Genomic DNA, 24,125 nt, shown 5'->3' on the forward strand with positions numbered 1-24,125 from the left:
ATTTTTCGATGATAAGTGTAAAAAAGTTACTAATAAAGAAAGGGATATCTCCATACAAATCTATAATCAAAATTCTTCTAAGTAGTTTGAAATGAGTTTAACAACGATAAGAACCCACCATGTTCCTGTGATTCATTCGCTCTCCCATCATAACCCACCACTATATCTTGATTCATTGCTTGATCAACTTCCTAAAAAGAACAAACATGCATAAACAAAAAGTGAATAACAGTGACAACTTTATCCATCTAGTCATGTTAACAAGTGATTCGAAACTAATGAAAAAAGAAAGACATACTGGCAGTGGATTCTTCTTCTTTCTTTGCATAGATTTCTTGATTGAGGTGTCGAGTTCAGATCCAGGCCTCTTCAATCTCGGCCGACCCTTTGTTGAAACCTTTGAAGGACCTTGAACGTTAGATTCACCAAGAGCCGGGTTACGCTGTGTGACCGTGCTATTTTGTGTAGTTGGAACACGCCTGGACCCCAAGTTCACATGATAATCAAGCAACTTTGACCTTAACTGATCAAGACCTAAATGTAACATGGCCGCTTCTTCTTCGCATGTCACGAAATCCTGGGCAACATTATAGAAGTGTGAATACAATCATCTAAATAACTTGTGGCTTTCGTCTGATCGCTTCTCGTCGTGGCTGCTCTTGATGAAAGTGTGTTTTCGCTGTACATTCTTGCTCCATCGAGGGATCACGTAGCAAGATGGTACTGTGTCTACTCCATAATAAAAGAACACAACAAGACAGTGGCAACAAAGAATACCTCTTGATCCAAACATGTTGCATTCGCACCGAACCTTGTGTGTCTTGGGGTCAAACTCGACACTATACGTCCAGGACCTAGGCTCCCCATATAGTAGGTATTGCTCGTTCACGGTCACTCGAAACAAATCACCCTCTTGAGTGACACCACGGACTAAACAATCCCCTCTTTTCCTGAATTCATGTTGAACTTCCCTAAACTTAGAGGTTGTGTACTCACGCTAAAATTGTCTTTCAATTGTAGAGCTCGATGAACATGGGACAACTCCTTTAGAGTCTGTAGCATCGTCCTCCAGTTTTATTTGCTCTTTGTTCCCAAGCACATTGTCATACTCATGCACGAACTGAACCAGTCCACTTTTGCAATGCAGGTAACCACCGAAAAAGGCGTGCATACTCTCACTCCGTTGGGTACTTCTCATACCAGCCCAAAATTCACCTTGAAAATATATTAGAACCCACATTCGACGCTCATCATAAAGGTCTATAAAACCAAAACATATCAAAGCAAGAATCATCATCATGAATAAATAGTTACATCACAGCACACAACTAAAGACTTAGTGAAGCAACTATAAGAGCACAATAAAGCACATACCTGATAGCCATTTATTTTTCTCTAGGTTAAACTCAGTAATGAATGCACACCAATCCTTCTCAAAAGATTCTTCAGAATGGGCATTCCAAATAGTGCCATGCATTTTAGCATCTATTTTTCTGTACTGAGCATATCCTCCGAACTTATGTGGTATCTTCTTCATTATGTGCCATATGTACCATCGGTGTCTAGTATTTGGGAAGACATTCCTAATAGCGCCAAACATGGATTTGCACTGGTCCGTGATGATGGCCTGTAGGGGAGTTCCCATGCACTTCAACCAGTGTTTAAAGACCCACTCAAAGCTACGAATTTCCTCATTTCCCAACAAAGCACATCCGAGTAGAGTGAACTTGCCATAATGGTTGACACCAATGAAAGATGCAAACGAAAGTCCATGCCTGCAATAAATACAGCCAAAAACTACTAAATCACAATAGTGTGCAATAAATGTAAACCCTTACAATGGAGGCAGAGACACAAACATACTTGTTTCTACTGTACGTTGTATCAAATGATATCACATCACCAAAATATTCATAGGACGCCCTGCATCTTGCATCTACCCATAGCGCACTCTTAAACTTTTTAGTTTCGTCCACATTAACTGTGTAAAAGAAATTTGGGTTTATATCTCTCATTCGCATGAAATAGCTAATATTTCCTTCACATCTGCGTTTACGTCAGCACAGCGCAGATTCCTCGTTATGTAGTTCCTCACATCCTTTTTTGAGTAACCCAATTTTGATGACCCACCAACCTCGTTCGCCAATGCGAGATAAGTCTTGTTGGGCCGTATGCCAGCCTCATCGTTGTTCTGAATCACACACTTGGCATGCATGGTCAATTCCCTGTACTCACTGTAATGCACAACTTGCTTTGCAGAATACGTGTGGGTGTGCTTCAATTCTAATTTGGATACCATCCAATTATCATTCTGCCTATCAAGCATCACGTACATCCTTGCTTTGCACCCGGCTGTTGTTATTCTCTTTACCCGCGTTGCTGCCTTCACTCGAGACTCCTGATAACCTTCACGATTGTAGTGTATCGATTGGTTAATATGTACCTTTAATTCCTTCCTGGTCTTGTCAAAGTTGGTATTCCTAATCCCAGTCACAAACCCAACTTTCTTTGCATAATTACAATAGAATTCTTGTGCCCGCTGCAATGAATCAAATCTCAATCCTACGTACGGGATTTCCTCTATTGAAATTCCAGTGTGATCCGGGAATTGCAACTTCATTCAAAAAAAAGGTATCATTCAACACAAAACACAGTAATCTAATCAATTTCCAATATCTCGCTAATTTTGTGACAAGAATAAAATATGTTTCACACCTCATTATTACTTACCGTAGCATTATCTTTTTTCTGAATAACGACTTCAAATTCTTTCCTCTAGAATCGATAAACGAGGACATATCACCAAACAAAATAAACATCAACCATTCGACACTCACAAAAACTCTTCCAACAACCAGGTAACTTTTGATAATACCTACTAATAAACAACATAAACTAAACTGATAGAAAATATTACTATCCATGATCATAACCATTAAAAAAAAGAAAAAAATTTACTCAAAGCTGCAAACATCATCTCCACATGGTGAACTAAAAAATAATAAAACACAATCCTTGCAACAAAGTGTATCCCTGTTAATAACTCAAAATATAAAACATTAAATACAAGTTGCTGGTAGGCATAACCATATACGCTACTAAAACACGAATTACCTGTTTCACAAGTAGTGTGTCATCTTCACTCAAAGACGGAATATTAACGTCGGTGGAATTAGAATGCTCACTCACGTCATATGCAATGTCATACAATGCTTCTTCAAAAATTGATGTATCCATGGACGTAATATGATACACTCGCCTTCGACGGAGACACATACATCGGAAATCGGTTCTTGAGGAAGGGTATGTGTCGCAAATGGAACGGCTATGGCAGATTCTTGTTGACGTGAATAAAATTAGGACGGAGAGATTACCGGGTATGGTTGACGAGACAACGGTGGCGCAACACCTACATGCACGCACGTCGCATCTATCTTCCACAGGGCTGTTGGTGCATCCAATTGGGATCCGGGGAAAGAGGCGGTCATCGCGGACTGGTCACGGTGGCGTCCCAGTGACTGGAATTGTTCCACGATGGAAGAAGACACGTTTGGCGATGAGAACTGGAAATAGGTTACGTGATAGGATTGGAGTCGCAGACTTCTCTATCAAGGTTATACTCACCTCGTGCACGGTTAGAGTTTAGCGCTCTTTTAAAATGTTATTCATATATCCCACATTAAACCTAATTAAGCTATATAAAATTATTTTAAATTTTTTTTAATTTGTGTTGGTAATAGTTGGCAGACTCTCTTCTTAATAACGTATACTTTTCCATTATCAAAATATGTTTTAAGATATCATCATGGAGTTAACATAAACTATATATATATTAGTTCGATTTAAAACTCTTACATCCAACACTCTAATTAACTATTTTCGAAATCTATTGTTAAAATTATGGTATAAAAGATATTATTTATTAAAATCTTCTTAGATTAAAACTTTAACTTAAATTAAATTATAATTCTACTTAAAAATCTTAGATATTTTTTTGATCTGATCTTTTTAAGTAATATTCAAACTAAGTATGTAGTTAGAATATCCCACCCATTTAATAGACTGAATTAACTATTTTTAGTTACAATATATTTTTATCCCTTACATGATTTATTACTAGAAATTTAGAATATATCATGATAACATTGGTTGGGATTTATTAATTTATTAGAAGATTTTATGTTCTTATATATATATATATGGATTCACGAGAAAATTGAGATGATCGAGCTGGAGCTGGCCTGGCACATGTGTCGAAGTATCTAATAAACCTACTTAAAAAAAGTGAGGGGGGTAGGTGATAGCCCATCAATACATCATCCCAAAAAGAAGATCTTCATCAATCCTTAAAATCGCGTGTGTATATATATATATATAGTGCTTGGACTACTGTATGCTGCTCCATCAATAATTTTTTTTCGTATATTTATCCAAATACATAAACATTGGTAATTGGAATTAGTTCCTATTTATTTCCTATATCTATTTGAGTCCCAATTAGCGTGCTAGATTGTAATGTAATAATGACTTGTATCATTTCCTTTGATTTGCTCTGTGTAGGGGTGGTAAAACGAGTTGAATCTGTCGGGTCAACTTGTTAAATTTGTTAAAAATGGTGGGTCAGGCTAGAATTTGGAACTCGCTAAATTAAAAAAATTCGTTAAATCTGCATCGCTAAATTAGCAAGTTTTGGTGGGGTGGGGCAGGCCGATCTGCCAGGCTGAAAATTTGTATTTTTTTTATTAAATAAAAGAGTGATTATTATTATAAAATTAATAATTATAAAATTTTCAAACACTATTTTTTGTTTTTGTTTTATTCTTTTTTTAGTTATTAACTTTATTTATTTTATTTTACAATTTCGTATATTTGTTCGAATTATGTGACTTATTTTTTAAAATAAAGATAGCTCTATTGACAAATATTATTTTAAACAATTTTATTAAAGTTAAAAATTAAAAAAAAAGTAAAAAAATTATATTATAATTTGACTATTTTTTATTTATATTTAATTTTTTAATTATTTTTTAGTTAACTTTAATAAATTTTATTTTTAAAAAAAAAAGTCAAGCGGACTAGTTCGTCGACCTGCCAATCCGCCATAAAGTAGGACAGACTAGCATTTTGAACCAATTTTAGTTGGTGAAATGGGTCGGCCCCTCCATTTATAGGGTGGATCTATGTGAGGTGGGACGGATTGGAGCGGATCGGTCCGCTTTGCCACCCCTAGCTCTGTATATATACTAAGTGAAAATGTTCATGAAAATTAAAAATTAAGGATGACAAAATGAATCAAATTTGTCAGATAGATCTGTCAAATCCATTAAAAAAACACATCGGACTAGATTTTGCCAATTAGCTTGGTTGTTGTGAAAGATTTTTTTAACTTAAATCCAAAATAATATAATGTATTATCATAACACGAGTCAGAAACTTAGGTGCTATTATTATTATTATTATTATTATTATTATTATTATTATTATTTAAGCAAAAATATTGTTTTGAAAACACCTCTATTCTGATGTTTGGGACTCTTCTCCTATGATTTCAACTTAAATTTGATTTATAGTATTATGTGATATTTATTGATGCTTATTCACGTTGTGTTTGTATTTATCTTTCTGTTAATAAATGGCAAGTTCGATAAGCTTTTAAATAGTTTAAATCTTTAATAAAAAATCTCACCAGTCACAAAGTTAAAGTTCTATAATCTGACCATGAATGTAAATATATCTAGAACTTTTTTTGAATTTCTTGCTTAGGAAGGAATTCAATATTTATTTTCTTGTACTTATCTATCTGAACAAAATAGAGCAGGAGAAAGAAAGCATAAATATATCATTGAAATTACTTTCATGCCTTTGATTTATTGAGATGAGATTATCTTAATATGTTAGGAATATTCATGGATCGAATCTAATTTGAATATCTGTAATATTTATTTGAATTCAATTTTAAAATTATGGATATGAATCTGATTTGCAAAGTTATTGGATTAGATCTGCACACTAATATGATCGAATTGTGAATTTTGTGTAAGTATTCACATATCCGATTCGCATATCCACGTATCCACAAAAATAAAGAAATAGATAAGTAAATATTTTTTTTATGTTTTATTTCAATTAATAGTTATCATATATGTTGTATTATTTTAATTAATTATTATATAAGAAAAATATGTTTAATATTATTTTAAGAGTAAACATTTTTAAAAGAATAGAAAAAATAAATTTTATTGATATTTTTTTAATAAAAATAAATTTTTAAAAATATTTTTGTATTTTACGGATATATCTGATATCCGATCTAAAATTGGATCTAAACTTAAAAACTGTGGTTATTAGATCTAATCCAATCCAATAATTTTAATGCTGATCGAATCGAAATTTTAACTATATCCAATCCGATCCAATCCGCATTCATCCTAATAATAGCAACATATTTAATAAATCATTTGCTTACACCTATTTTAAACAATATTCACCCTAAGAAAACAGAATCGCCATTTTTTTAATTATAAATGAGTTTCTAAGAAGAATTATTCCTGGGGAGAAATACACATTTCACGGGATACAATTCCTTATCACATCAGGTAATTATGTTTACTTCTCTTTCGTCTTTAACCAAACGGCTCCTGATAATTATTTCGAAAGACAATGAAATCTTTAATAAAAAAAATATTTAATTTAGTTTTTAAATTTTATTTTTATGAGACCGATTAATTCTTGTATAAATTTTTTGTCTTTTGTTTTTTTTTTTTTTGCATAAAAATTAATCAATCTCATAAAAATAAAACTGATTGGATTTTTTTATTAAAAGTCTTGTAATCCTTTCAAAATAATTATCAGAACCGAATTAAATATTCACTCTATTAATAAAGATAAATATTATGGTGTCTATCACATTGTATCTAAGTTACTAAAAAAAATAAATAAGTAATATTTAATAAATTTTAAATAATTAATTTTTTATTTTAAATATTTTATTTTTTATTTTAAAAAATAAATTAGACAATTTATCACAATAAAAATACCATAAAATTTATCATTAATAAATAATAATGTCTTGTGTTATCTTTAGTTAATTGTGGATTTATGTTGCACTTTTCCATCCATATTGAGCATACCAAGAATCTGCTGGTTGGAATATACTTCTTCACATTTAACAATATTTATCTTCTTATTTTTTGGCACTGAACTCTATGCGGCTAGTTAAAGCTCTTGCACATGATTTACAAGTTTCATTGTTACTTCTTTATAGTAACATCTTTGCTCCTTATCTAAACTCTTTAATAAGTTAGAACTCATAACTTATTTAAAAATTTCTTGGTGTTAGTGCTTGAAAGTAAATAAGTTATCTATTTTTAATTAGGGAGATGCTAGGGAGACAATGACTTTGGGAAATAATATGAACAACGAATTTTAATAGTTAGCCCAATTAGATTAATAACATAGGTATACTGATAAACACTCCATTTTTTAAATCCTAATTTTAATTATCTTAATTAATACCATTGTAATCATCTCATCCACTCCCCCTTTCTTTGACCCAAACAGTCAAAACCTTTCTTCTTCCCTAACTTTCGAACACCCTTCAGAAAAGGAAACGTTAGCCTTCCCTCCCCGCTATTTCGAACGGCATTGACGAAGGCGGACCTCCCCTCATTAGCCGCTCCTTTTTTGCTGCTACCCGTAGTTCATTCTGCCAATTGCCGTACCAAGCATCCGCCAGCGCCTCCATTGCGAAGACCACCAGCAGTAGAGGAGAATCCCTAGCCCCTCGAGTCGAAGTCGCCAAGAAACCCCCGGCGTTGGCCTTTAACCGCAGTCTCCCTAAGTTGTAGCCATTGCATGTTCGCCTTGGTTGGAGTCATTACTGGGTGCAACAAGAGAAGCCGTGGGGTGTGTTTCTCTTCCCAGATTGAAGGTCAGAGAACCGATAACCGTATATTGAATGTTTAGATGTTTACAGTAACTTTTATGTTCTGGCTGCTTAGAAGGGTTTTGTTGCTTTCGGAAATTCCTGGGTCTGTTTGACTTATCCTTTTGTTTGTGAACGTAATGTAGTGGGAAGGAATAATGATACGTACATGTTTATGAGCATCCGGGTTTCCACGTCTTGTATTTTAACGAGTTACTGTATTTGGCTTTGTTTTGCCTCCGGTTATTAGTAAGTCAGCAATTCGTCTGAGGCACGTGCTATGAATATGTTGCTTTGTGAGTTGTTTAATGAATCTAGATAGGATGGTCAATTTATTCATTAACGTATGGTTGAAAATTTTTCCCAGGTATTTGTAACTTGGTTGATGATGTTTAAAAATTTTTTTTTCATTCCAAAACCTAATCTAAGAGGCTGTCAAAATTTAGAAACTGTTAAATACTCTGATTATGAATATTTGATAAAGAAGAGATAGGCTTGAATTGGAATCCTGTTGGTTTATTTTACATAAAAATTGTAAGTATAATTTGGGATAAATTTACTTTTTTCTAGTATTAGCTAAAAGTGTATTTTACTTCATCCTCAAATGTCCACTTGCATTTTGATCCATTTGATTGGAATGGATATAAGTAAAAGTACTTTTGGCGTTGAATGTAACCGTGCAAAGACTATATTTACATGTCGATCAGCATATTTGATAACCATCCCAATCAATATTAGGACTTGTTTTGGTGACTTACGTAAATAGAAGTTCAATTTTTAATTGCTATGCTTACAAAGATCTTGTTTAACATTTAATTTTTTTTAAACTGGCTATGTACTCTTACTCCAATCGACTGTGGGGTGTTATGCTGTTGATTTTGATATGTTTATTTTTTTTTAAATTATAGCATGAATAGTAATATCAAATGGTTCATGGTTCCTTGGATTAAGACAAAGATGTTTGAAATCTGTTGGAGCCTGGCTTGAAATTTTAGTATTGTTTTATTTGTCTGTTTCTGGTTCATATGATGGACCGTTAATTTCTATCAATAACAGGTGTTCAATTTTGTAAGAAAGAATGGATTGAAAAAATGTGACATGATCTACATCATTTAGGTAGTACTTGCCGATGTTGTGAAAGGTGGTTATATTAGGACTTGTTTTGGTGATTTAGGTACTTAGAAGTTCAATTTTTTAAACAGCTACGCTTGCAAGGACATTTTGTAACTTGAATTTTTTTAAAACTGCCTATGTACTCTTACTGCACACGACTGTGGGTGTTATGCCTTTGTATTCTTACTGCCTATGTACTCTCACTACATTTTAATTCTCATTTTATTCATTAACCCATGGTTGAAAATTTTTTCCAGGTGTTTGCAAGTTGGTTGACAAAGTTAAAAATATTTTTTTTCATTCCAAAACCTAACCTAAGAGGCTGTCAAAATTTAGAAACTGTTAAATACTCTGATTATGAATATTTGATATAGAAGAGATAGGCTTGAATTGGAATTCTGTTAGTTTATATTAAGAAAAAATTGAAAGTATAATTTTGGATCTATTGACAATGTTCTAGTATTAGCTAAAAGTGTATTTTACTTAATCCTCACATGTCCACTTGCATTTGATCCATTTGATTGGAATGGATGTAAGTGAAAGTACTATTGGCGTTGAGTCTAACCATGCAAAGACGCTATTTACATGTTTGATCAGCATATTTGATAACCATCGCAATCAATATTAGGTGTTGTTTTGGTGACTTACGTAATTAGAACTTCAAAATTTAATAACTATGCTTTCAAGGAACTTGTTTAACATTTAATTTTTTTTTAAAAAGTTGCTATGTACTCTTACTGCAAACGACTGTGGGGTGTTATGCTGTTGATTTTGATATGTTTCTTTCTTAAATTATAGCATGGATATTAATATCAGATGGTTAATGGATTCTTGGATTAAGGCAAACATGTTTGAAATTCGTTGGAGCCATGCTTGATATTTTAGTTTTGTTTTCGTTGCGAAAGCTGGTTATATTAGGACTTGTTTTAGTGATTTAGGTACTTAGAAGTTCAATTTTTTAAGCAGCTACGCTTGCAAGGACCTTTTTTAACTTAAATTTTTTCTAAACTGCCTATGTACTCTTACTACACACGACTGTGGGTGTTAGGCCTTTGTACTCTTACTGCCTATGTACTCTCACTATATTTTAATTCTCATTTTATTCATTAAAGTATGGTTGAAAATTTTTTCCAGGTGTTTGCAAGTTGGTTGACAAAGTTAAAAAATTTTTTTTATTCCAAAACCTAACCTAAGAGGCTGTCAAAATTTAGAAACTGTTAAATACTCTTATTATGAATATTTGACATAAAAGAGATAGGTTTGAATTGGAATCCTGTTGGTTTATTTTAAGAAAAAATTGAAAGTATAATTTTGGATCTATTGACAATGTTCTAGTATTAGCTAAAAGTGTATTTTACTTAATCCTCACATGTCCACTTGCATTTGATCCATTTGATTGGAATGGATGTAAGTGAAAGTACTATTGGCGTTGAGTCTAACCGTGCAAAGACTCTCAGCATATTTGATAACCATCGCAATCAATATTAGGTGTTGTTTTGGTGACTTATGTAATTAGAACTTCAAATTTAATAACTATGATTCCAAGGACCTTGTTTAACATTTATTTTTTTTTTAAATTGCTATGTACTCTTACTGCACACGACTGTGGGGTGTTATGCTGTTGATTTTGATATGTTTCTTTTTTAAATTATAGCATGGATAGTAATATCAGATGCTTAATGGATCTTTGGATTAAGGCAAACATGTTTGAAATTCGTTGGAGCCATGCTTGATATTTTAGTTTTGTTTTCGTTGCGAAAGCTGGTTATATTAGGACTTGTTTTGGTGATTTAAGTACTTAGAAGTTCAATTTTTTAAGCAGCTACGCTTGCAAGGACCTTTTTTAACTTGAATTTTTTCTAAACTGCCTATGTACTCTTACTGCACACGACTGTGGGTGTTAGGCCTTTGTACTCTTACTGCCTATGTATTCTCACTACATTTTAATTCTCATTTTATTCATTAAAGTATGGTTGAAAATATTTCCAGGTGTTTGCAAGTTGGTTGACAAAGTTAAATTTTTTTTTATTCCAAAACCTAACCTAAGAGGCTATCAAAATTTTGAAACTGTTAAATACTCTGATTATGAATATTTGATATAAAAGAAATAGGCTTGAATTGGAATCCTGTTGGTTTATTTTAAGAAAAACTTGAAAGTATAATTTTGGATCTATTGACAATGTTCTAGTATTAGCTAAAAGTGTATTTTACTTAAACCTTACATGTCCACTTGCATTTGATCCATTTGATTGGAATGGATGTAAGTGAAAGTACTATTGGTGTTGAGTCTAACCGTGCAAAGACTCTATTTACATGTTGATCAGCATATTTGATAACCATCGCAATCAATATTAGGTGTTGTTTTGGTGACTTACGTAATTAGAACTTCAAAATTTAATAACTATGCTTCCAAGGAACTTGTTTAACATTTAATTTTTTTTTAAATTGCTATGTACTCTTACTGCACACGACTGTGGGGTGTTATGATGTTGATTTTGATATGTTTCTTTTTTAAATTATAGCATGGATAGTAATATCAGATGGTTAACGGATCCTTGGATTAAGGCAAACATGTTTGAAATTCTTTGGAGCCATGCTTGATATTTTAGTTTTGTTTTCGTTGCGAAAGCTGGTTATATTAGGACTTGTTTTTGTGATTTAGGTACTTAGAAGTTCAATTTTTTAAGCAGCTACGCTTGCAAGGACCTTTTTTAACTTGAATTTTTTCTAAACTGCCTATGTACTCTTACTGCACACGACTGTGGGTGTTAGGCCTTTGTACTCTTACTGCCTATGTACTCTCACTACATTTTAATTCTCATCTTATTCATTAAAGTATGGTTGAAAATTTTTTCCAGGTGTTTGCAAGTTGGTTGACAAAGTTAAAAAAAAAATTTTATTCCAAAACCTAACCTAAGAGGCTGTCAAAATTTTGAAACTGTTAAATACTCTGATTATGAATATTTGATATAAAAGAGATAGGCTTGAATTGGAATCCTGTTGGTTTATTTTAAGGAAAAATTGAAAGTATAATTTTGAATCTATTGACAATGTTCTAGTATTAGCTAAAAGTATATTTTACTTAATCCTCACATGTCCACTTGCATTTGATCCATTTGATTGGAATGGATGTAAGTGAAAGTACTATTGGCGTTGAGTCTAACCGTGCAAAGACTCTATTTACATGTTGATCAGCATATTTGATAAACATCGCAATCAATATTAGGTGTTGTTTTGGTGACTTACGTAATTAGAACTTCAAATTTAATAACTATGCTTCCAAGGACCTTGTTTAACATTTATTTTTTTTTTTAAATTGCTATGTACTTTTACTGCACACGACTGTGGGGAGTTATGTTGTTGATTTTGATATGTTTCTTTTTTAAATTATAGCATGGATAGTAATATCAGATGGTTAATGGATCATTGGATTAAGGCAAACATGTTTGAAATTCGTTGGAGCCATGCTTGATATTTTAGTTTTGTTTTCGTTGTGAAAGTTGGTTATATTAGGACTTATTTTGGTGATTTAGGTACGTAGAAGTTCAATTTTTTAAACAGCTACGCTTGCAAGGACCTTTTTTAACTTGAATTTTTTCTAAACTGCCTATGTACTCTTACTGCACACGACTGTGGGTGTTATGCCTTTGTATTCTTACTGCCTATGTACTCTCACTACATTTTAATTCTCATTTTATTCATTAAAGTATGGTTAAAAATTTTTTCGAGGTGTTTGCAAGTTGGTTGACAAAGTTAAAAATTTTTTTTATTCCAAAACCTAACCTAAGAGGCTGTTAAAATTTAGAAACTGTTAAATACTCTTATTATGAATATTTGACATAAAAGAGATAGGTTTGAATTGGAATCCTGTTGGTTTATTTTAAGAAAAAATTGAAAGTATAATTTTGGATCTATTGACAATGTTCTAGTATTAGCTAAAAGTGTATTTTACTTAATCCTCACATGTCCACTTGCATTTGATCCATTTGATTGGAATGAATGTAAGTGAAAGTACTATTGATGTTGAGTCCAACCGTGCAAAGACTCTCAGCATATTTGATAACCATCGCAATCAATATTAGGTGTTGTTTTGGTGGCTTATGTAATTAGAACTTCAAATTTAATAACTATGATTCCAAGGACCTTGTTTAACATTTACTTATTTTTTTTAAAATTGCTATGTACTCTTACTGCACACGACTGTGGGGTGTTATGCTATTGATTTTGATATGTTTCTTTTTTAAATTATAGCATAGATAGTAATATCAGATGGTTAATGGATCTTTGGATTAAGGCAAACATGTTTGAAATTCGTTGGAGCCATACTTGATATTTTAGTTTTGTTTTCGTTGCGAAAGCTGGTTATATTAGGACTTGTTTTGGTGATTTAAGTACTTAGAAATCAATTTTTTAAGCAGCTACGCTTGCAAGGACCTTTTTTAACTTGAATTTTTTCTAAACTGCCTATGTACTCTTACTGCACACGACTGTGGGTGTTAGGCCTTTGTACTCTTACTGCCTATGTACTCTCACTACATTTTAATTCTCATTTTATTCATTAAAGTATGGTTGAAAATTTTTCCAGGTGTTTGCAAGTTAGTTGACAAAGTTAAATTTTTTTTTTATTCCAAAACCTAACCTAAGAGGCTATCAAAATTTTGAAACTGTTAAATACTCTGATTATGAATATTTGATATAAAAGAAATAGGCTTGAATTGGAATCCTGTTGGTTTATTTTAAGAAAAACTTGAAAGTATAATTTTGGATCTATTGACAATGTTCTAGTATTAGCTAAAAGTGTATTTTACTTAATCCTCACATGTCCAGTTGCATTTGATCCATTTGATTGGAATGGATGTAAGTGAAAGTACTATTGGTGTTGAGTCTAACCGTGCAAAGACTCTATTTACATGTTGATCAGCATATTTGATAACCATCGCAATCAATATTAGGTGTTGTTTTGGTGACTTACGTAATTAGAACTTCAAAATTTAATAACTATGCTTCCAAGGAACTTGTTTAACATTTAATTTTTTTTTAAATTGCTATGTACTCTTACTGCACACGACTGTGGGGTGTTATGATGTTGATTTTGATATGTTTCTTTTTTAAATTATAGCATGGATAGTAATATCAGATGGTTAATGGATCCTTGGATTAAGGCAAACATGTTTTAAATTCTTTGGAGCCATGCTTGATATTTTAGTTTTGTTTTCGTTGCGAAATCTGGTTATATTAGGACTTGTTTTTGTGATTTAGGTACTTAGAAGTTCAATTTTTTAAGCAGCTACGCTTGCAAGGACCTTTTTTAACTTGAATTTTTTCTAAACTGCCTATGTACTCTTACTGCACATGACTGTGGGTGTTAGGCCTTTGTACTCTTACGGCCTATGTACTCTCACTACATTTTAATTCTCATTTTATTCATTAAAGTATGGTTGAAAATTTTTTCCAGGTGTTTGCAAGTTGGTTGACAAAGTTAAAAAAAAAATTTATTCCAAAACCTAACCTAAGAGGCTGTCAAAATTTAGAAACTGTTAAATACTCTGATTTTGAATATTTGATATAAAAGAGATAGGCTTGAATTGAAATCCTGTTGGTTTATTTAAGAAAAAATTGAAAGTATAATTTTGAATCTATTGACAATGTTCTAGTATTAGCTAAAAGTATATTTTACTTAATCCTCACATGTCCACTTGCATTTGATCCATTTGATTGGAATGGATGTAAGTGAAAGTACTATTGGTGTTGAGTCTAACCGTGCAAAGACTCTATTTACATGTTGATCAGCATATTTGATAACCATCGCAATCAATATTAGGTGTTGTTTTGGTGACTTACGTAATTAGAACTTCAAAATTTAATAACTATGCTTCCAAGGAACTTGTTTAACATTTAATTTTTTTTAAATTGCTATGTACTCTTACTGCACACGACTGTGGGGTGTTATGATGTTGATTTTGATATGTTTCTTTTTTAAATTATAGCATGGATAGTAATATCAGATGGTTAATGGATCCTTGGATTAAGGCAAACATGTTTGAAATTCTTTGGAGCCATGCTTGATATTTTAGTTTTGTTTTCGTTGCGAAAGCTGGTTATATTAGGACTTGTTTTTGTGATTTAGGTACTTAGAAGTTCAATTTTTTAAGCAGCTACGCTTGCAAGGACCTTTTTTAACTTGAATTTTTTCTAAACTGCCTATGTACTCTTACTGCACACGACTGTGGGTGTTAGGCCTTTGTACTCTTACGGCCTATGTACTCTCACTACATTTTAATTCTCATTTTATTCATTAAAGTATGGTTGAAAATTTTTTCCAGGTGTTTGCAAGTTGGTTGACAAAGTTAAAAAAAAAATTTATTCCAAAACCTAACCTAAGAGGCTGTCAAAATTTAGAAACTGTTAAATACTCTGATTATGAATATTTGAAATAAAAGAGATAGGCTTGAATTGGAATCCTGTTGGTTTATTTTAAGAAAAAATTGAAAGTATAATTTTGAATCTATTGACAATGTTCTAGTATTAGCTAAAAGTATATTTTACTTAATCCTCACATGTCCACTTGCATTTGATCCATTTGATTGGAATGGATGTAAGTGAAAGTACTATTGGCGTTGAGTCTAACCGTGCAAAGACTCTATTTACATGTTGATCAGCATATTTGATAAACATCGCAATCAATATTAGGTGTTGTTTTGGTGACTTACGTAATTAGAACTTCAAATTTAATAACTATGCTTCCAAGGACCTTGTTTAACATTTATTTTTTTTTAAATTGCTATGTACTTTTACTGCACACGACTGTGGGGTGTTATGTTGTTGATTTTGATATGTTTCTTTTTTAAATTATAGCATGGATAGTAATATCAGATGGTTAATGGATCGTTGGATTAAGGCAAACATGTTTGAAATTCGTTGGAGCCATGCTTGATATTTTAGTTTTGTTTTCGTTGTGAAAGCTGGTTATATTAGGACTTGTTTTGGTGATTTAGGTACGTAGAAGTTCAATTTTTTAAACAGCTACGCTTGCAAGGACCTTTTTTAACTTGAATTTTTTCTAAACTGCCTATGTACTCTTACTGCACACGACTGTGGGTGTTATGCCTTTGTATTCTTACTGCCTATGTACTCTCAGTACATTTTAATTCTCATTTTATTCATTAAAGTATGGTTGAAAATTTTTTTTAGGTGTTTGCAAGTTGGTTGACAAAGTTAAAAATTTTTTTTTATTCCAAAACCTAACTTAAGAGGCTGTCAAAATTTAGAAACTGTTAAATATTCTGATTATGAATATTTGATATAAAAGAGATAGGCTTGAATTGGAATCCTGTTGGTTTATTCTAAGAAAAAATTGAAAGTATAATTTTGGATCTGTTGACAATGTTCTAGTATTAGATAAAAGTGTATTTTACTTAATCCTCACTTGTCCACTTCCATTTGATCCATTTGATTGGAATGGATGTAAGTGAAAGTACTATTGGCGTTGAGTCTAACCGTGCAAAGACTCTATTTACATTTTGATCAGCATATTTGATAACCATCGCAATCAATATTAGGTGTTGTTTTGGTGACTTACGTAATTAGAACATCAAATTTAATAACTATGCTTCCAAGGACCTTGTTTAACATTTTTTTAAATTGCTATGTACTCTTACTGCACACGACTGTGGGGTGTTATGCTGTTGATTTTGATATGTTTCTTTTTTAAATTATAGCATGGATAGTAATATCATATGGTTAATGGATCCTTGGATTAAGGCAAACATGTTTGAAATTCGTTGGAGCCATGCTTATATTTTAGTTTTGTTTTCGTTGTGAAAGCTGGTTATATTAGGACTTGTTTTGGTGATAGGTACTTAGAAGTTCAATTTTTTAAGCAGCTACGCTTGCAAGGACCTTTTTTAACTTGAATTTTTTCTAAACTGCCTATGTACTCTTACTGCACACGACTGTGGGTGTTAGGCCTTTGTACTCTTACTGCCTATGTACTCTCACTATATTTTAATTCTCATTTTATTCATTAAGGTATGGTTGAAAATTTTTTCCAGGTGTTTGCAAGTTGGTTGATAAAGTTAAAAATTTTTTTTTATTCCAAAACCTAACCTAAGAGGTTGTCAAAATTTAGAAACTGTTAAATACTCTTATTATGAATATTTGACATAAAAGAGATAGGTTTGAATTGGAATCCTGTTGGTTTATTTTAAGAAAAAATTGAAAGTATAATTTTGGATCTATTGACAATGTTCTAGTATTAGCTAAAAGTGTATTTTACTTAATCCTCACATGTCCATTTGCATTTGATCCATTTGATTGGAATGGATGTAAGTGAAAGTACTATTGGCGTTGAGTCTAACCATGCAAAGATTCTATTTACATGTTGATCAGCATATTTGATACCCATCGCAATCAATATTAGGTTTTGTTTTGGTGACTTACGTAATTAGAACTTCAAATTTAATAACTATGCTTCCAAGGACCTTGTTTAACATTTATTTTTTTTTTTAAATTGCTATGTACTTTTACTGCACACGACTGTGGGGTGTTATGCTGTTGATTTTGATATGTTTCTTTTTTAAATTATAGCATGGATAGTAATATCAGATGGTTAATGGATTCTTGGATTAAGGCAAACATGTTTGAAATTCGTTGGAGCCATGCTTGATATTTTAGTTTTGTTTTCGTTGCGAAAGCTGGTTATATTAGGACTTGTTTTGGTGATTTAGGTACTTAGAAGTTCAATTTTTTAAGCAGCTACGCTTGCAAGGACCTTTTTTAACTTAAATTTTTTCTAAACTGCCTATGTACTCTTACTGCACACGACTGTGGGTGTTAGGCCTTTGTACTCTTACTGCCTATGTACTCTCACTACATTTTAATTCTCATTTTATTCAATAACCCATGGTTGAAAATTTTTTCCAGGTGTTTGCAAGTTGGTTGACAAAGTTAAAAAAAAAATTTTTTCATTCCAAAACCTAACCTAAGAGGCTGTCAAAATTTAGAAACTGTTAAATACTCCGATTATGAATATTTGATATAGAAGAGATAGGCTTGAATTGGAATTCTGTTGGTTTATATTAAGAAAAAATTGAAAGTATAATTTTGGATCTATTGACAATGTTCTAGTATTAGCTAAAAGTGTATTTTACTAAATCCTCACATGTCCACTTGCATTTGATCCATTTGATTGGAATGGATGTAAGTGAAAGTACTATTGGCGTTGAGTCTAACCATGCAAAGACGCTATTTACATGTTTGATCAGCATATTTGATAACCATCGCAATCAATATTAGGTGTTGTTTTGGTGACTTACGTAATTAGAACTTCAAAATTTAATAACTATGCTTGCAAGGAACTTGTTTAACATTTAATTTTTTTTTAAATTGCTATGTACTCTTACTGCACACGACTGTGGGGTGTTATGTTGTCGATTTTGATATGTTTCTTTTTTAAATTATAGCATGGATAGTAATATCAGATGGTTAATGGATTCTTGGATTAAGGCAAACATGTTTGAAATTCGTTGGAGCCATGCTTGATATTTTAATTTTGTTTTCGTTGCAAAAGCTGGTTATATTAGGACTTGTTTTGGTGATTTAGGTACTTAGAAGTTCAATTTTTTAAGCAGCTACGCTTGCAAGGACCTTTTTTAACTTAATTTTTTTCTAAACTACCTATGTACTCTTACTGCACACGACTGTGGGTGTTAGGCCTTTGTACTCTTACTGCCTATGTACTCTCACTATATTTTAATTCTCATTTTATTCATTAAAGTATGGTTGAAAATTTTTTCCAGGGGTTCGCAAGTTGGTTGACAAAGTTAAAAATTTTTTTTTATTCCAAAACCTAACCTAAGAGACTGTCAAAATTTAGAAACTGTTAAATACTCTTATTATGAATATTTGACATAAAAGAGATAGGTTTGAATTGGAATTCTGTTGGTTTATTTTAAGAAAAAATTGAAAGTATAATTTTGGATCTATTGACAATGTTCTAGTATTAGCTAAAAGTGTATTTTACTTAATCCTCACATGTCCACTTGCATTTGATCCATTTGATTGGAATGGATGTAAGTGAAAGTACTATTGGCGTTGAGTCTAACCGTGCAAAGACTCTCAGCATATTTGATAACCATCGCAATCAATATTAGGTGTTGTTTTGGTGACTTACGTAATTAGAACTTCAAATTTAATAACTATGATTCCAAGGACCTTGTTTAACATTTATTTTTTTTTAAAATTTCTATGTACTCTTACTGCACACGACTGTGGGGTGTTATGCTGTTGATTTTGATATGTTTCTTTTTTAAATTATAGCATGGATAGTAATATCAGATGGTTAATGGATCTTTGGATTAAGGCAAACATGTTTGAAATTCGTTGGAGCCATGCTTGATATTTTAGTTTTGTTTTCGTTGCGAAAGCGGGTTATATTAGGACTTGTTTTGGTGATTTAAGTACTTAGAAGTTCAATTTTTTAAGTAGCTACGCTTGCAAGGACCTTTTTTAACTTGAATTTTTTCTAAACTGCCTATGTACTCTTACTGCACACGACTGTGGGTGTTAGGCCTTTGTATTCTTACTGCCTATGTACTCTCACTATATTTTAATTCTCATTTTATTCATTAGAGTATGGTTGAAAATTTTTTCCAGGTGTTTGCAAGTTGGTTGACAAAGTTAATTTTTTTTTATTCCAAAACCTAACCTAAGAGGCTATCAAAATTTAGAAACTGTTAAATACTCTGATTATGAATATTAGATATAAAAGAAATTGGCTTGAATTGGAATCCTGTTGGTTTATTTTAAGAAAAAATTGAAAGTATAATTTTGGATCTATTGACAATGTTCTAGTATTAGCTAAAAGTGTATTTTACTTAATCCTCACATGTCCACTTGCATTTGATCCATTTGATTGGAATGGATGTAAGTGAAAGTACTATTGGTGTTGAGTCTAACCGTGCAAAGACTCTATTTACATGTTGATCAGCATATTTGATAACCATCGCAATCAATATTAGGTGTTGTTTTGGTGACTTACGTAATTAGAACTTCAAAATTTAATAACTATGCTTCCAAGGAACTTGTTTAACATTTAATTTTTTTTTTAAATTGCTATGTACTCTTACTGCTCACGACTGTGGGGTGTTATGATGTTGATTTTGATATGTTTCTTTTTTAAATTATAGCATGGATAGTAATATCAAATGGTTAATGGATTCTTGGATTAAGGCAAACATGTTTGAAATTCGTTGGAGCCATGCTTGATATTTTAGTTTTGTTTTCGTTGCGAAAGCTGGTTATATTAGAACTTGTTTTGGTGATTTAGGTACTTAGAAGTTCAATTTTTTAAGCAGCTACGCTTGCAAGGACCTTTTTTAACTTGAATTTTTTCTAAACTGCCTATGTACTCTTACTGCACACGACTGTGGGTGTTAGGCCTTTGTACTCTTACTGCCTATGTACTCTCACTACATTTTAATTCTCATTTTATTCATTAAAGTATGGTTGAAAATTTTTTCCAGGTGTTTGCAAGTTGGTTGACAAAGTTAAAAATTTTTTTTATTCCAAAACCTAACTTAAGAGGCTGTCAAAATTTAGAAACTGTTAAATACTCTGATTATGAATATTTGATATAAAAGAGATAGGCTTGAATTGGAATCTTGTTGGTTTATTTTAAGAAAAAATTGAAAGTATAATTTTGGATCTATTGACAATGTTCTAGTATTAGCTAAAAGTGTATTTTACTTAATCCTCACATGTCCACTTGCATTTGATCCATTTGATTGGAATGGATGTAAGTGAAAGTACTATTGGCGTTGAGTCTAACTGTGCAAAGACTCTATTTACATTTTGATCAGCATATTTAATAACCATCGCAATCAATATTAGGTGTTGTTTTGGTGACTTACGTAATTAGAACTTCAAATTTAATAACTATGCTTCCTAGGACCTTGTTTAACATTTTTTTTTAAATTGCTATGTACTCTTACTGCACACGACTGTGGGGTGTTATGCTGTTGATTTTGATATGTTTCTTTTTTAAATTATAGCATGGATAGTAATATCATATGGTTAATGGATCCTTGGATTAAGGCAAACATGTTTGAAATTCGTTGGAGCCATGCTTATATTTTAGTTTTGTTTTCGTTGCGAAAGCTGGTTATATTAGGACTTGTTTTGGTGATTTAGGTACTTAGAAGTTCAATTTTTTAAGCAGCTACGCTTGCAAGGACCTTTTTTAACTTGAATTTTTTCTAAACTGCCTATGTACTCTTACTGCACACGACTGTGGGTGTTAGGCCTTTGTACTCTTACTGCCTATGTACTCTCACTACATTTTAATTCTCATTTTATTCATTAAAGTATGGTTGAAAATTTTTTCCAGGTGTTTGCAAGTTGGTTGACAAAGTTAAAATTTTTTTTTATTCCAAAACCTAACCTAAGAGGCTGTCAAAATTTAGAAACTGTTAAATACTCTGATTATGAATATTTGATATAAAAGAGATAGTTTGAATTGGAATCCTGTTGGTTTATTTTAAGAAAAAGTTGAAAGTATAATTTTGGATCTATTGACAATGTTCTAGTATTAGCTAAAACTGTATTTTACTTAATCCTCACATGTCCACTTGCATTTGATCCATTTGATTGGAATGGATGTAAGTGAATGTACTATTGGCGTTGAGTCTAACCATGTAAAGATTCTATTTACATGTTGATCAGCATATTTGATAACCATCGCAATCAATATTAGGTGTTGTTTTGGTGACTTACGTAATTAGAACTTCAAATTTAATAACTTTGCTTCCAAGGACCTTGTTTAACATTTATTTTTTTTTTAAAATTGCTATGTACTTTTACTGCACACGACTGTGGGGTGTTATGCTGTTGATTTTGATATATTTTTTTTAAATTATAGCATGGATAGTAATGTCAAATGGTTAATGGATCCTTGGATTAAGGCAAACATGTTTGAAATTCGTTGGAGCCATGCTTGATATTTTAGTTTTGTTTTTGTTGTCTGTTTCTGGTTCATTTTATTGATCATTATTTTCTATAAATTACGGGTGTTCAATTTTGTAAGAAAGGATGGATCCTTGGATTAAAGGAAACATGTTTGAAATTTGATGGAGCCTGTGCTTGATATTTTAGTATTCTTTTCTTTATATCTTTCTTGGTTCATTTGATTGACCTTTAATTTCAATAAGTTACGGATGTTCAATTTTTACGAAAAGATTGATGCAAAAAATGAGATGGCTTTTTGCGGTAGCTTAAGTAGATATGAGTAAGATTGGTTGTAAAAATTATAGTTGCATCATGTATCTTGTCTAGGTATGTATGAATATATAATTATCAACCTTGGATGTTGTAGAGAATCGTTTTAAAATTTAGATAATAATACATAGTTAGACAAAAACAATTTTTGTTTCTTTTTGAAATTTTGCTAAATAATGCGAGCAGACTAATATAATATATGAAGGTGAAACAATTTACGTTTTTGAGTTGACCTACAACAGTTATGAAGGATTTGTTTTATGTTAATAATTTACAGTGTTAATAAAAATAAGTAATTGTTATCAGGAATTGGGTGGGTTCATGTTGTAATCGGAAGGCCAAATTTTAACTCATTATCTTATATGGAGCATGTTATGACCAATGTCAGACTCTTTGCTGTTTACTTGAATTGCGCAGGACGTTTTGTTGGGCTGCCAGTGATTTCTTTTTTTTTTTTTTGTTGGTTGTTTTTTCAATTATAGTAAAATGATAATGTGTGTTTTGTATCAAGACTTATGGTTGAATGTTTCCTGACAGGCAAGAACCTGCTTTGATTTTCACCTGCTGAACCGCATTTTAATGGGGAAAAAGGTAAGCAGTAGTTTGTGTTAACAAATGTTTGATTCTTTTTATTTCTAATAACTTGATTGTGTTGCTTAACAGAAATTAGTGGAGATGCGATGTTCTCCATGCTACATCAACGGGATGATAACTCACTTGCAAGAAATGAATGCCAATGCGAAGCTAGCTGAGATAGATTCTATTGGGTTTGGCTTTGTGAAGCAGATTCCTCGCTGGGCAGTCAAACAGACGATAATGATTCAACTGGCCAGGGCTTATGATGTGGAGACAGTCACACTTATAGTGGATGTCGGCGACATTCCAGTTAGTTCTGAGTTAATAGGAAGGGCATTAGGGATACCCTCCAATGGTCAGCTCCTTATATTAAATTGTGAAATTGTTGTCATATATTTTGCTGTGGGTTTTGCTCTTAGGTATAGTTAAATTTATTCTATTTGCTTGTTTCAATATGAAATGTAGGAGTTGACATTCCGAAAATAGAAAAAAAAATCCGGCTCACCGGGAAATCAAAGAGCAATTTAAAAAGAAGACAACCACTCAGCTGCGTGACTTTGTTTATGTCTGTCCTATGGAAACAGAAGCGGATAGGTTTAATTTTAGAAGGTACTTTATATTGGTGGTCTTAAAGACGTTCCTGTGTCCAACCAGCCAACAAACAATTTCTCCATGGCACATTCCTCCAATTTTGGATGTCTCAGATCCAAGCAAATTTAACTGGGCATAGAAGACATTAAATTGGCTAGGGAAGGCGATTGAAACACACCAAAATAAGAAGCTTGAAACCTGTGGCGGCTGCATGTTTGCCCTAATGGTATGTTTAATTGTTCATTTAGTTATTTAGCCCACTTGTGGTAATGATGAACTAAGAAACCGTACAATCTTTCCATCCAGCTCTTGTACTTTTAGCGGCTAAGGCATGGGCCACTAGATCGCTGTCAAGAACCGGAGCCATGGTTGACTGCATGGACTGCATCAGAACTTGAAAAAAAGGCAAACAATGTAATTGATGAGGTACTAGGATGGATGATATATTCTCTATTATAATATAATCAACCTAAGACATTTATTGTTTTCTACCTTAGGCTTTTGGATGAGCGTTTCGTACCCTCAGTTGACCCTTTGATGTTAGGGTCCCATCGGAAAGAGGGCCAAATTTCGAGAGGATCCAAAATTGCAAACCAGGAAGAAGGGGGGAGAATATGCAGCTAAAAAAAGAGCGGAAAGAGAGAATGCA

At 32.1% G+C, this 24,125-nt stretch overlaps 1 protein-coding gene across 1 annotated transcript; it reads right to left on the reverse strand.

The window, feature by feature from the left end:
- Window positions 1-997: 997 nt before the first annotated feature.
- Window positions 998-2,015, reverse strand: LOC107606007 (protein FAR-RED IMPAIRED RESPONSE 1-like). The gene is made up of 3 exons (XM_016307971.1): window positions 1,864-2,015; window positions 1,375-1,775; window positions 998-1,260 (listed from the first exon to the last, which is right to left on the reverse strand). Exons 1-3 carry the CDS (start codon window positions 2,013-2,015, stop codon window positions 998-1,000), a joined length of 816 nt encoding a protein of 271 aa, XP_016163457.1.
- Window positions 2,016-24,125: the final 22,110 nt, after the last annotated feature.

This window comes from Arachis ipaensis, chromosome B1 (assembly GCF_059453495.1).
Source record: "Arachis ipaensis isolate K30076 ecotype BB chromosome B1, ASM5945349v1, whole genome shotgun sequence".
Lineage (NCBI taxonomy): Eukaryota > Viridiplantae > Streptophyta > Magnoliopsida > Fabales > Fabaceae > Arachis > Arachis ipaensis.

Coding starts and splice junctions, on each gene's coding strand:
- LOC107606007 (XM_016307971.1), bottom strand. CDS start 2,015: ATGAGAGATATAAACCCAAATTTCTTTTACACAGTTAATGTGGACGAA. Junction 1,776..1,863: donor ACAACGTACAGTAGAAACAA/GTATGTTTGTGT, acceptor TATTTATTGCAG/GCATGGACTTTCGTTTGCAT. Junction 1,261..1,374: donor GAAAAATAAATGGCTATCAG/GTATGTGCTTTA, acceptor TTGGTTTTATAG/ACCTTTATGATGAGCGTCGA.